The 13,000-nt window shown below is 41.5% G+C and overlaps 1 protein-coding gene across 2 annotated transcripts; it reads left to right on the forward strand.

The window, feature by feature from the left end:
• Window positions 1-2,447: 2,447 nt before the first annotated feature.
• LOC101164071 (SLAIN motif-containing protein-like) lies at window positions 2,448-12,649 on the forward strand. 2 transcript variants are annotated; one of them, XM_004073502.4, is made up of 9 exons: window positions 2,451-2,859; window positions 3,250-3,878; window positions 7,138-7,274; window positions 7,826-7,945; window positions 8,564-8,704; window positions 8,797-9,126; window positions 9,238-9,381; window positions 11,345-11,645; window positions 11,729-12,649. In XM_004073502.4, the coding sequence occupies exons 2-9, from the start codon at window positions 3,259-3,261 to the stop codon at window positions 11,781-11,783; spliced, it is 1,848 nt and encodes a 615-aa protein (XP_004073550.1). In that variant the 5' UTR covers window positions 2,451-2,859; window positions 3,250-3,258; the 3' UTR covers window positions 11,784-12,649. The 2 variants fall into 2 exon arrangements, with proteins under 2 accessions (XP_020562319.1, XP_004073550.1); XM_020706660.2 differs by lacking the exon at window positions 9,238-9,381 and having other exon boundaries at window positions 2,448-2,859.
• Window positions 12,650-13,000: the final 351 nt, after the last annotated feature.

A 13,000-nucleotide genomic window follows, 5' to 3' on the forward strand; every position in this document is an offset into this window, starting at 1 on the left:
GTCATGTCTTTCTTTTTTTTCTTTGTTTGTTTTAACTTTGCTGGAAAATTGCATTTTCCAAGAAGACAAGAAGGGCCAGCCAGAATTCTGCAGTTAGTCAAAGATTATCTTCTGTGCAGCTGTTTGGGCCTGCCTCACATTTTTCTGTTTTGTATTTCATAACCTGCAGCCACATGTGGCTCGCTGCTGCCTCGGCTAACATTCCAACATCCTGGTAGTAGTAGAAGAAGATCTGGACGGTCTGGGACTAACCGGAATTCCAGGTTATTCCAGCCATTCTATTGTATTAAGAAGTGGAAATGTATTAAAAAGGAGTTTTGTTGCAAACTCTCAGTAAAATATTTAATATTTTGCTTAAAAATCCTAGTATGAAGAACAAACTGTAAAGATATAAACAAAAATTGCTCTCTCATGTGTGTGCCAAAAAATGTCGACAGTTGCAACATTTCAAAGTTTCCATGCAGATACCTGGCAGGTCTGGACATGTGGGATGGGGAAAGAAAAAGGGAATCTACTGACTGGAAAGTTGCTTACTAGATGAGTGGTTTGTTTTTAGGCTTATTTAGTATAATAATCTTTTTTTTTTTAAAGTGAAACTAATAAAATGAGGGAAGAAAAGAGAACTATTGACAGAAGAGAGTCTTAGACAAGCAGACAAAGGCAAACAATGACAAATGAAACCACAGAACCACAATATGTCTGTGATTCCATATTAAGAAGTGGTAGGAGATAAATCCCAAGTAATCCCACATCTTTTACAAATCAGTTTAGACAAATTAGCATAGGTTTTTATAGTAAAAAGGTAAAAATAAAATGTCCCATTCACATGAGATCTTACATCCTACTTCTTCTGTTTTCTATTAAAAAAAATAAAATTAAAGGTTATTAACTGCATGCACAAGTTTTTCTACACCCAATATAAAATCACTTTTTCTGCTATATTAATTTAAACGTATAGTGACCATGTACCAGTGATCATGAAATGTACTAAATCTTTGCTTTTTTCTGAGCTGCTTCAGAAAGTCTGTCTTACGAGGCATATTTTTCCTTCACACACTGTGGGTTTCTTGCTTAGTGGACTGTGTTTTTCCACATCAAGCCTGTAGAGACATGCTCCCACGACAACATGCTAATACTTGACATGTGAAAGTACGCCGGAATGACCCTGTCAGTATTGTAAGGTTTCAATTGTTCAGATTTACTTTCTTCAAGTAAAGGAATCTCCTCAAGAACAAGAGAATAGTTTGGGTTTCTGTCAAATCATGCCTTTGGTGATATTGCAAAGTAGGACAGGTTCTTTATCAGGGATTTTTGTGGGTGTGTTGGAGGATTGTAGCCAGAGAACAAACAAAATCTTTATCTTCTGTTGTTGTGTTTTTTTGTTGTTGTTGTTTTCTTTCATTTTTGTAAAATCAATATGAATCTGAGAGCTGTGATTCATTTGTGGAAATGAGAACAGTTGTGAAAACAGTTTTGTAGCTTCAATCATTCATTGTTCAGGGTATTCTCTATGTGACCAAGTACATTGAGAAATCAAAGGCAAAGTGAATTCTTCAAAGTAGCTAACAGTATTAGAGCCCCATGCAAATAACTGAATATATTGGTCATAGCTCCACTTAGCTTATAGATATATTGGAACAAAGCTTGAAATAAGATATCATTCCTGCCCCAAGTATTACCTCTGCACAATGACTGATTCATACAAATGTACTGATAACAACCTAATAAACATACTGATAAAAACACTCTACACTCAAGTCAGAAAAATGAAGAACAGCAACATCTACTGGCCTCTCGGTGTCACTATACTTTGGAAAACGTGCAGTTCCGAACAAGTTACTAAATTTAAAATCAGGGGTTCCAAACCCACATGTGACTTTTTAATCCTCTATTGTGGCTCCCTGGCTTTAAAAAAAAAGATGACTTGAATGAAAAAACGTATTCGTAGTTTTGCTTCATCTGTTTTCAGTTAAGTTTCTTTCATGTTTAGATGTTTTACATGTCAGATGATTGAGCTAAAATGATGGTAAAAGAGTTAATCTGTGAGATGGGTTTAGTACTGTATATCGGAAAAAAATAATTGTACACCAATGTTGTCATGTTTATATTCAGTAGTAGAAGAAGAAAAATGATGACAATGTACCAAATGACAGAAAATACCATGTTTGACTTGTTTTTCTTGAATTTTTTTTAATTCCAGAATAATTGTTGCAGCAGGAGGATGTTATTTAATTTTGAAAATAACTTGTCTCTTCTGCAGTCAAAAGTAATAAAAAATCAATTTGTTATTTATAGAAAAACACAATAACATTATAAATCAACTGTGGAAAATATTTACAAGCCATATTTTATATATGAATGGATTAATATCAATAAAAACGTGGGAAATGTGTATTTTTTAAATGTAAATTTGAGACTTTTCGGCTTCCGTAACTGGCCCAAATGGTACTTTAGCATAAGGTGACATCTAGCGGTTACTTTGAGGAATTGAAGTCGTTTATCAAGTCGTTTGTGTTTGGCGGGAGTACTGCCGCTGGGAGGCGCTAAAGAGCAGGAACATGGATAGGAGGAGGCGCCAGCGTCGCTCCGCTGTGTGTCTCTTCAGTGGGCTAACTAAAGTCCATCAACAAGCTAGTTAGCGGTGCATCGCGGTGAACGTTATAAAACGTTCACACACATCAGAATTGGATGGAGCGGCTACGTTAATGTTCTGACGCGCCTGGAGAGTTATCCAAAATCCACGGACCCTTTCGGGTGGAAGTAATTAGCTTCTTCATTCATGCAGCCGATGATGCTCTGAATCTGAGTGGCGGGCGAGCGCAGCCGTCAGCTCACGGGGACAACACGGCTCAGTCACCGGTACGGTTCCTTCTTTCTTTTTGGTTGATAGCATGGTAAAAATATAACACTAAAAAGCAGAGGACACGTCTTTGATTAAACCACTCTGTAGATTTACAGTTTTAGGTTGTCGGCATCTGTGTGCTCACACTGGTACTGACCGGAAACCGTTAATTGTCATTTTGAAAATAAAAGCCCAAACTGCTAGCATGTTGCTGTGGTTTGTTTTGTTTTTGTTTGAACAACTTTTACATTTATGACATATTTATAATTAAATACCTAACCCGTATAAGTTAAAAAATCAATGTTGCAGAGCTGAAACTCTAAGTTGGACTTTGCGAAACCGTTTATGATTGAATTTAGCGCAGGTTTTAAGGTGCTTTATAGTTATTTGTTGCTATCCGCGTGCAGAGTGGCGCCATGGTGGTCCCGGACAGTGCCGGTGTGGTCTCTCCGTCCGACAATGGGGGTCCAGCACAGAGCGCCGAGTCCGGACGCATGATGGAGGCTGGGGACAGGGGCCAGGACCTGGCAGGGGTGGAGCTGGAAGAGGTGCGAAAGCTGCAGGAACTCGTCCGCAGGCTGGAGATCCAGAACGAGAGCCTGCGCAACAGAGGCGGCAAGACGAGAGGCTCCAGCAGCAGCAGCAGCAACCTGAACGCTGCTCCCGGCAACGTCAACGACAGGCGGGCCTGTGAAGAGCTCACCAACTCCCATGTCAGGTCAGAGGAGCACAGCAGCACAGACTTGGAGCTGTCGCCGCCTCAGGACAGCAGCAGCGGGGAAGAGATGTCCCCTGTGCCCGCGGCCAACAGACTGGGGGAAGAAGAGGATGAGGAGGGAGATGAAGGGCATTTTCTAACTCTGACCTGCAGCAATGGAGGGGGGCAAATCCTGACACCTGAGAGCCCCTCTCAAGCTAGTAATGAATCAGAGACGATTGCAGAGGGTGACTCAGGAGTGGACCAAAGTGCACTGGATGAAGTGGATGTCCTAGATTTGGAGGATGGATGCGCAGATGCAGAAGATGACGACAGTTGGTAGGTCCCTCCCCCCCTGTCTACCATCACAATTCTGCTCCGAAGAAAATCACGTCTTTGGTTTCTTTAACGTGGTCTTGTAACATTTTTTCTCATGATGGAGGACACATATGAAGGAAATTCAGTTTAAAATGGCATTTCTGAGTATTTTTTTAATTGAAAGAGTTGTGAATCAGGAACAGATGAACAAATGGAGTTGGAAACAGCTTGTAGGTGTGACGTAGAAGAGACTACATTAAACTCCCTGCTCTGATGCATCCACTTGTAGACGACAAGATCCGTGTACGTCTTTGTTGTCCTCATCCCAGCTGGAATCTGGCTCTAAACTTTACGGCTGGATAGCCCCTAGATTGCACTCTTATTGTCCCTCTGATGTGAGGTTGGAGCTGTGAGGGGCTGTAAACTAGCGGTAGAGCAAATAAACAGATGGATGATGGGAAGTGGAGGTAGGCTTACTCTGCACCAACGATCCCACCCACTGGGAATGATTTTACGATAGATCAAGAGATGAGCGGAGTTGGACTTTAAATATTCTTCAAAACACTTCATACCTTATAACTGTTCATTTATGCAGTGCAGCAGTGAATAGGAGCTATCTTTAGGCCAAACGGACCTCACATATAGAGTTTCTTTCTTGGTTTTGTAGGTAAAGCATCCCCTCTAACCACATGACTCATTTCTGCCTTTTCTTGTGAACCCTTGATATTAAAATGAGCAACTTCCCCACGGGGCAGTGACTGCATGACGTTTAGCCGTGTGACTGCTGCAGATCACTTTCTTTAATCCAGAAGAAAACAGGTGTTGAAACCTGGCGAACAGGAACTCTACAGGGACACGGAAGGAGGGGGGGAAAAAACAGGATTAAATGTCAGCTGTGGAGAAAAGTGTGAGACGGTAGAAGCAGAATAATCCATGCAGTCCTGCAGGCAAATTAGATGAAAACAACATCTCCTTAAATTCAGCAGAGTCCTAAAACTGAGACAACCCTCCTGCTCCTGGGTTTAAAGTGAGGACAGAATTACAGCTGAAGGAACTTCTTTTCACTTCTTTGTTATCAAAGAAGATTCAGGAAAACAGTGACAGAAATCTGCTGTGTATTATTACACTATATACATGAAAACTCCAGGGAGAAATTGCACTTTTTTCCTCCATTTTTTTTGTTTCTGGTGTCAGCTCAGATTATTGGAAGCTTTTTTTAATTATTTTTTTGAGTTTCTTTATTAGCCATACCATATGTGCTTTTGAGGAGGGGGGTGCTTATCGTGGCCAAAACAATGCTAATCCTCACAGCGGTATAATCTGATATCCTCTGGGCTGTAGGCTGGCTCATGGCCTTAACTGCTTTGGACGGGATTTTGCATCATGCGATCCGAGGGCCCCTGTGTGGGTGAGCAGACGGCCGAGGGGGACAGAAACACTGCGAGCAAACAAAGTTTTTTTTTCTTTTAATGCGAAGGGAACAAGAGTCAAGAAAGAAAAAGCAGTTGTTTGACTAAAGACGTCCTTCATGGACTTCTGATGTTCTGTCCTAATATTTACTTCTCTGTTATGCAAACAGAAGTGAACAAACCTTCTGTGTGAACTACACCTGTGTGATTATGTGACATAACAGCACTGCCAAGGAGCAATAGGTGCTCACCTGTGTCTGGTTCAAACAGTAGATCAAATGGTGAGCAAAGCTCCTGCTTGAATGGATCAAACAGGACTTTAGGCTTTTGGACAGAGTACATCCCGCCCCCCCCCTCCCCGGCTCTGTGACAGCATGAGTGACCTGAATTTTGGTCTGTATTGTTCGAGGATCCTGTGGGAAAATGCGACCTTTTATCTTTGCCTGTTGGGAGGAATAGCTGACGGGCTCAGACACCCGTCCGTTTGAGTTTCAGAGGAACTTTTAAATGCACTCATCCACTTTCAAAGAGGCCATTTTTATATTATACACCCGTTCTGATTAAAATCCTGTTTTGTCATGATGGAGGACACGTATAAAGAAAACTAGACTCAGAATTACGCATGTAAATCAGGAGCAGACGTAAAAACGCTTGTAGCTGTGACTTTGGGGGGGCCAAAAGCTCCCTACTCCGCTCCATTCTGATGCATTCACTTGCAGACAAGTAGATCCACGTTCATCTTTGTTATCTTTCTCCGAGCTGGTATTAGGCTCAAAACTGTACTGCTAGATAGCGGCAATATTGTTAAGCCATTTTTGTTGCACCTCTAATGTTACGGTTGAGGTTGTGAGGGACTGGACGCTAGCAGGAGAGGGTTTAAACAAAGGAATGATGGGAAATGGGGGTAGGTTTACTCTGTGCCAACTGGGCCTGCACAATATACCGCAAATTTATCGTCATCGCAATATCAAGCTGTGCAATATCCATATCGCAAAAGTCATCAAAAATCACAATAACTGGTTCCCTTAAATGTGCTAAAACAATCCTATGGCAGCTTGAAGCATTTAACGAATCAAATAAATCCATTTATGCATTTGACCAATTGGATGGACCCTTTCCAATGTTGGCCAATCAGATGAGCCCTTTAATGTTAGATGTTTGCCTCCTACGTCAATGAGGGTCATTTGGAGTATAGTTTTTTTAAACTGCATGAAATGGTAATGATGTTTTTGGTTGTTTTGCTATTTGTTTATATAGCGCAAATTATATCGTTTTCGCAATATTGATCACTAATATCGCATATCGCAAGTTTTGCTCATATCGTGCCAACAGTCCTGTCTACAAGTCAGAGGTGAATTTGTAATAAACTCCTGCCTCGCTGCAGAAACTGTTCTAGAAAACAACATTTTGGCTAAAAACGGCATAATCATAACTCAAAGACTATTGGGAACGCTTTTTAAAATAAATCAAAAGACAATTGGAGTGAGTGAGACCTTTAAGTGTTTACTCTCCTGTGTTGTTATCTGCTGTCTTTACACACAGTGATAGTTTGTGAAGTGGGAGGACATGCATGGGTGGTGGGGCGTAGATTGCCTGTGGTATAGACTTTAAAGACACACCTCTTGTGTGATCGCTCACAGTTGATTGAATCATGAATGTCAGTCAGGACAGAATGCTTGAAAACTTTCTGCAACCAATTATTCTCACTCGGAAACGTGTCAGCCCTAACGCTTTGAGTCTAATCGCCTTCTCCCCGGCTCTGCACTGCTCCTATTTTCCGACAGCTCTCACTTTAAGCCTCCACAGTTTTCTGTTGCTCACGTCTCCCGGCTCTACCAGTTTTAATCTCGTGTGCCTTTCCCCCTCGACAGGTTGTACGTGTCTCCTAAAAAGCAAATAGCCGATCCAGGGCCCGACTCGCCACTGAAGTGGTGTCGCCAGGCTCTTGATCATCGCAGTCCAGAGACGGAAATGGCCTGTAAGACGCTGATCAACCGCTTGGACCAGAGTATGCAATTTACACACTTACTTGTGTATTAATTTAGCTTGTTAAAACACACAAACGTAGTTATGTATTCACCCCAAACCTATTTTTTTAGCTTGAGCTCCTCTGAAGACTTTTGTATCAGATCATATTTAAGTCCAGATGCTTTAGTTTTTTTGTTGCCCTGCTTGTGTACCTATCTGTGGTAAAGTACCATGACAAAGCCTGAGCAGTGGTAGTTGGTGTTCAACCACATTTGTGCAAAAGGGAGTTTTTGTCTGATCAAATGGCGCTCATTCCTCATTTATTACGCCAGCAGCTTCAGCCTCCCGCACACAGGAGAACCTGAACAACAAGGCTATTCACGCCACGGCTCAATGGCTGCATGCAGTCATGGGCTGGATTGGATTACCTTCGCCCACGTGACAGCTCTTCCTTTCAAAACCCAGCAGCGGGCCATGAAAGCACCCGATGGCTGCAGAGAGCGCTTCTGCCCGAAACTAGCAGCCGCTGTGAATGAGACCTCGTCTGTTCACATGTCTGACGTCTGATCCGATCTGTCCTTTTGCCTGCAGCGTCCCGATGGAGGAACATGTACAGCAGCCCGTCAGAGGCTGGCCCCACCAGTTCTGGGCTGATCTCACCTGGGTACCACAAATCGACTAACAAATCCCTACTAACCTGTGGCAGCGCAGGTATGGCATGACGCTAACACTCTGCTTTCCACGGCCAATAACCTCTCTTATTGTTTTGTGTGCTCACAGTTTGGATTGATGCAAATCTTTTATAAAAGCTAACAAGTCAGGCCTCAACTATCTGATGTCACACGTAGAAATGCAAATATTTGGGACCGATCACGTGACAGGCCGGTCATGTGATCCGCCATGATCACATGACCGGCATGTCTTTTGTTTGGAGAACATTTTTACTTTGCGTCTCACACGGCTTCTTAAACAAAAAACAGATGCAAAAAAAAGTATATCTTCCAGAAAAAAAAGATGGTTCATGTAAAAATCTTGTAAATAAAAACATGAAAAGACATCCAATCTGAACATATGACTAAAAAAAAAAAAAGAATTCTTTTGCAGGGTTTTTTTGTCACAATAGACTGATTTGATGCTATGATTAATGTAATAAACCATGGAAACGTCGTGCCAAAAACGTGCCATTTCCAACTCTTACTTTGTAGTGAAACATCATTTCTTTTTTGTAGTTTCATTTGGAATATTTAAGGCCTCTTCTGCTCGCCTGATAGTTTCCTGCGGTCATGTGACGTTCTCTTTGTTTTAACATGTTACCCTCCTTGTGTTCAGGTGCAACTAGCATGCACTCGGCTCTGAGCTCTCAGTCATCCGTAGACAGTGAACTCAGCACATCAGATGACTCCATTTCTATGGGTTATAAACTCCAGGATCTCACCGATGTCCAGATCATGGCTCGTCTGCAGGAGGAGAGTAAGTCCATGCTGTCATCAGTAGCACTTTGAAATCTGTGAACTGTTTGAGGTGCAAGAATTGGACTTGAATGCGTGTGCTTGTGGTGACAGGTCTAAGGCAGGATTGTGCCTCAGGCTCAGCATCTGCATCACGCCGCAGCTCCACCACCTCTCAGCAGTCGCTGCGCCGCGGCGGAACCTTCAGCGATCAGGAATTCGATACTTACAGCCTGGAAGATGACGAGGATGGGTTCTGCTCCGCCTCCCAGCACCGGCATCGATACACTCCGTCACCTTTGGGTTCACCGCGTTGCCTTTCCCCCTCCACCTCCAACCACGGTCAAGAGTACAGCAGCCGGCTTGCAGCGCCACGTTCAAGAACGCCCAGGCGATCCCTTCAGGGTCCCAGCACAGAGCTGCTCAAGTTTGCAAAAAGCGAGGGTATGCCAAACACCACCGGCACCAATATTCAGATTATTATGGAAATCCTTGTACCAGTGCTGTGCAGATGCTTGTTCTCTTGGTGAACCAGTTGTTTGTGTGTGGTTCCAGAGGAACTGAGACACAGCATGCCTAATCTGGCTCCCCGCACCAGCCTACGCTCCCTGGAGGCAGTCAGAAACAGCCGCAGCATGGAGGCTAACCTCCAGAGCTCTGGCAACCGCATGTCTCACCTGTCCCACTCCCCTCCCAAAGGTAACCCTGCCCTCCTCACCTGCCCCTCACTAGACCTGCTTCTCCTTTTTTATTTGGTAGCTTCTCCTTCAGCTTACCTCAGTTCTCAGCCTCTGCATGACCAAAAGTAGCCTTTGACTGATGACAGGAAACAAAGGACGACTGTCACCTGCTGAGCTGTTCTTTGTTTTCTTGTTGTGAGTGGAGCTGCGTAACACTAAAACAACCAAAACTGTTTGTTTTGGTTTAAAGAAACCAAATTCTCTTTATGGCTCAAATATTTAAATACGTTTTTGTAAGAATACGTTTTTTTGTTTGTTTGTTTTTTCATTTAAGCTTGAGTTTGAGCATAGATTGCACATTTATGTCATTTGATAAGCAAACAATGACAGTAGGGGCAGGTAAAGTTATGCTGCAATATTAAACAAAATATTGTACCAACAAAGTATATGACGATATAGCAAAAAAATCTGTGTTTAGAATATTCCTGCTTTTCTTTTCTAACTTAATTTTTAAATTATTAAAAACAATAACAGAAAATAAATAAATTATTTGCTTTGATTCTTTTGTAGTAGCAATTTTTAGGAATTTGGAGATAAACCTACAGCCGATCAATTGGTCTGCAGTTCTTCAAATCACTTATCTATTGAAGCTCCACTTCAAGCTCTCATTCAGAAACTGGAGTTGTTCATTCTGTTCATTTAGTCGTATGATTTTCAAAGACCAGCTTAGCCAAAACTAAGGATGGTGGAGCTGCTACAACCATCTTGCAGTAAGAAGGGCACAACAGAAAAAAAAGGCAAATGTCTTATTTAGCTAAAGTACTGATCCAGGTTTTGAAACCACAGGTTCTTGTTTTGGTGTAATGTTCATTTTTTTAAAGCGTCACACAATCTGCACCCTTTTCTTCCTCCTGTCTTCTACCCACAGTGTGTCTTTTAAATTAGGAAGACAAACTTTGTTGCAAAATGTTGTCCTGCATGTCCTTATATTGTGGTTTGATGGCCTGAGAAAACAAACCACCCCTACTTCATCTAATCTAGTTATTCGCTGGATGTCACTGCCAAGCTGCTCAGTCAATTTGACTGGATCCAGAAGTTAAAATCATTTTTAATATAAAAAATATATACATAAATATACATGGATTTATTCGCAAATTTGTATTTTAAACAATTTAAACCACAATAAGTAGTTAAACTAAACAGCAATAGAATATTTGTTGTTAAATTTATGAATTCTGACTTTAACAACTTTTATAAAATTATTTCTTTGTTAAAAAAAAAAGTACTAAAACTTGAAAAAGATTGAGTTTAAATTTGATCAAATTTTTCTTTTTGTTCCAGGATCTAACAGAGCTGATGGTTTGATCCACATCTCATGATTTTTGAACATTTTTTCATCATTATGTTTATGATAAACGTAGTTAAATTGAAGTTTTAATAAATTAAACTGTGGGTTTGCAGTTTGGCACAGCTCTGCCTTTTTAGTATTTTAAATTTGAAGAATCAGTCTGGTAACACAGTGTTTGAAAAGGAAGTGTTTATTTTAGCCAACCCTTCTTAACATCCTCCAGTCAGACCATTATGTGAGTGGTCACATCGCAGGGGGAAATGTTGAAACAGAAGACCATGCAGCCTGTGTTGTAATCTCTGTTCCAGCTCACTTTAAAGGAAGAAGAAGTTAAATGAAACTGATCTTTTACGTCTATTTTATTACACTGTCATCACATTATATGTGTAGTTTAATGCATTTGAACAGATGTGCACTACCGGAGGATGTTTGTCATAACTATATGCATTACATGAAGCATTTGAGATTTTATCTTCCTTATCTTAAATAAACAACTCTGTCCTACAGTTGCTTCATTACTGTTCTACCTTCCATTCATTAGAACCGGTTACTGTTTCTCTGATGAATGCTTTAAGGACTTTTCGTTGATAATAGTACAGATTGAGACCTTTCAAAATCTTTGTTCTTTCTTTAGCTCAGGGTGCGGCCTCCAGTCGTCTGCGTGGCAACGGACAGTCACCTCTCTCCCTGCGAGCTCCGGTTAAATCCGTCCCTCCTGTGGGATCCGGGCCTGCTGGTCGTCAGCCTTCAAGAGGTCTTCCGGTCATACAGGCTCCACTTGCTGGAGGGCGCGGGCTCCAGTCGCCAGGATCCGCTAACGGAGGAGGCTATGCAGCCGGGAGGGCCTCGACCGGGTCAGCACGGCCTGCAGCGGGGCGAGGTCAGACTGTGGCTCCGGTTTCTACAAGAAGTAAACTGTCCCAGCCTTCCAGAAGGTCAGACCCAAATGTTAATAAAATAAACATCATAAGTTTAGTGTCAGTTAAAAAACTAACATATGTTTTCATTTTATTGCCAGGTCTTTGGGTGTAACTAAAATCTCAGATGAATCCTGGAAAGACGGATGTTACTGAGTCCTTCCTGTGATAAACTGCTGCAACTCCTACCTGACTTCTTAATGACAACAGCCCAGCTCTGTGTCTTCAGACGTGTTGCACATTTCAGACTGGAGCCCTGTGCCGCACTGGATTTGTAGTCAATCTCTTTCCCTTGCATGAAAGATTGTCAACCCACACACACACAAAGAGACTATGTAGGTGGATGTGATGGCACACAGGGAACGCTATCAGTTGTATGGACCAACCCTGAGCTTCCAGATCATTTCCTTGAATCAACCTTTCTCATTTTTATGGTAATTGTGAGAAATAGCTGGAAATTTGGGCTTTGTATTGCTGCACTGTTGCTGTATGACTATGAAGACAATTTAAATGAAGATATTGCCGGTTTGTTTGTGCAACTACTTGACAACGGGGGGAAGTGCATGCAGGGTTATGTTGTTTTCCCGCAGCCTCGAGGCCTTTCTGACTTTCCATGTCCCCCTATGTCTTAATTTGATGTGCAAAAGTTTTTGAGTGGTTCATTGTGAACGTTTTATATGTTTGTTTGTTTGTTTTTTGCTCTTTGCTTACACAGCAGAACAATCCTTGTAAACCACACTGCCCTTGTGAATTCTAATATGGAATTAAAAAAAAGAAAAGTGGTTGTGCCAAGGTGCATTGCAACTGCAACTCTTTAATTCTATGGATACTCTTGAAGACTTATAGGTACTCATGTAGGAGTTTTAATATCGATGTGTCTTGGTGGATTACTTGACTTTTACAAAAATAAAAAAACTGTCTAATGCACAAAGACCTTTTGCCTAAGTCAGCTATGCACCCATGTGAAGTGTGCCTCAAAATTAGAAACTGTAATAATTTCAAATAATAAAGCCTACCATAAATCTATAAAAAGCTTTTTTTCTCAGTGCAAGAAAACTTGCATCACAATTGCCTAAGCACTTGACATTTAAACACAATGACAGAAAAATTACACTAGTCCTGTTATTTCCTGGTAGCTGGATCACTTCTGAAAAAGGCTCCATGCTACCCACCCCTTGTGACAAAATGGCCTACAGGCCTCATCTGTGCGTTCAAAGTCTGAGCTCACTAAATTCAAACATCTTGTTTTATTATAAAACATATCGGAAAATCCTAATTTTGCATACCCGAGTTAGGTCTCACAAGGTTTTTTTATCGAGACAAATATAGTTATAATGTGAGTATCTGCTCTGTTATGCATGACGCAAATAGTA

The sequence above is a fragment of the Oryzias latipes genome, chromosome 10 (genome assembly GCF_002234675.1).
Source record: "Oryzias latipes chromosome 10, ASM223467v1".
Classification (NCBI taxonomy): Eukaryota; Metazoa; Chordata; class Actinopteri; order Beloniformes; family Adrianichthyidae; genus Oryzias; species Oryzias latipes.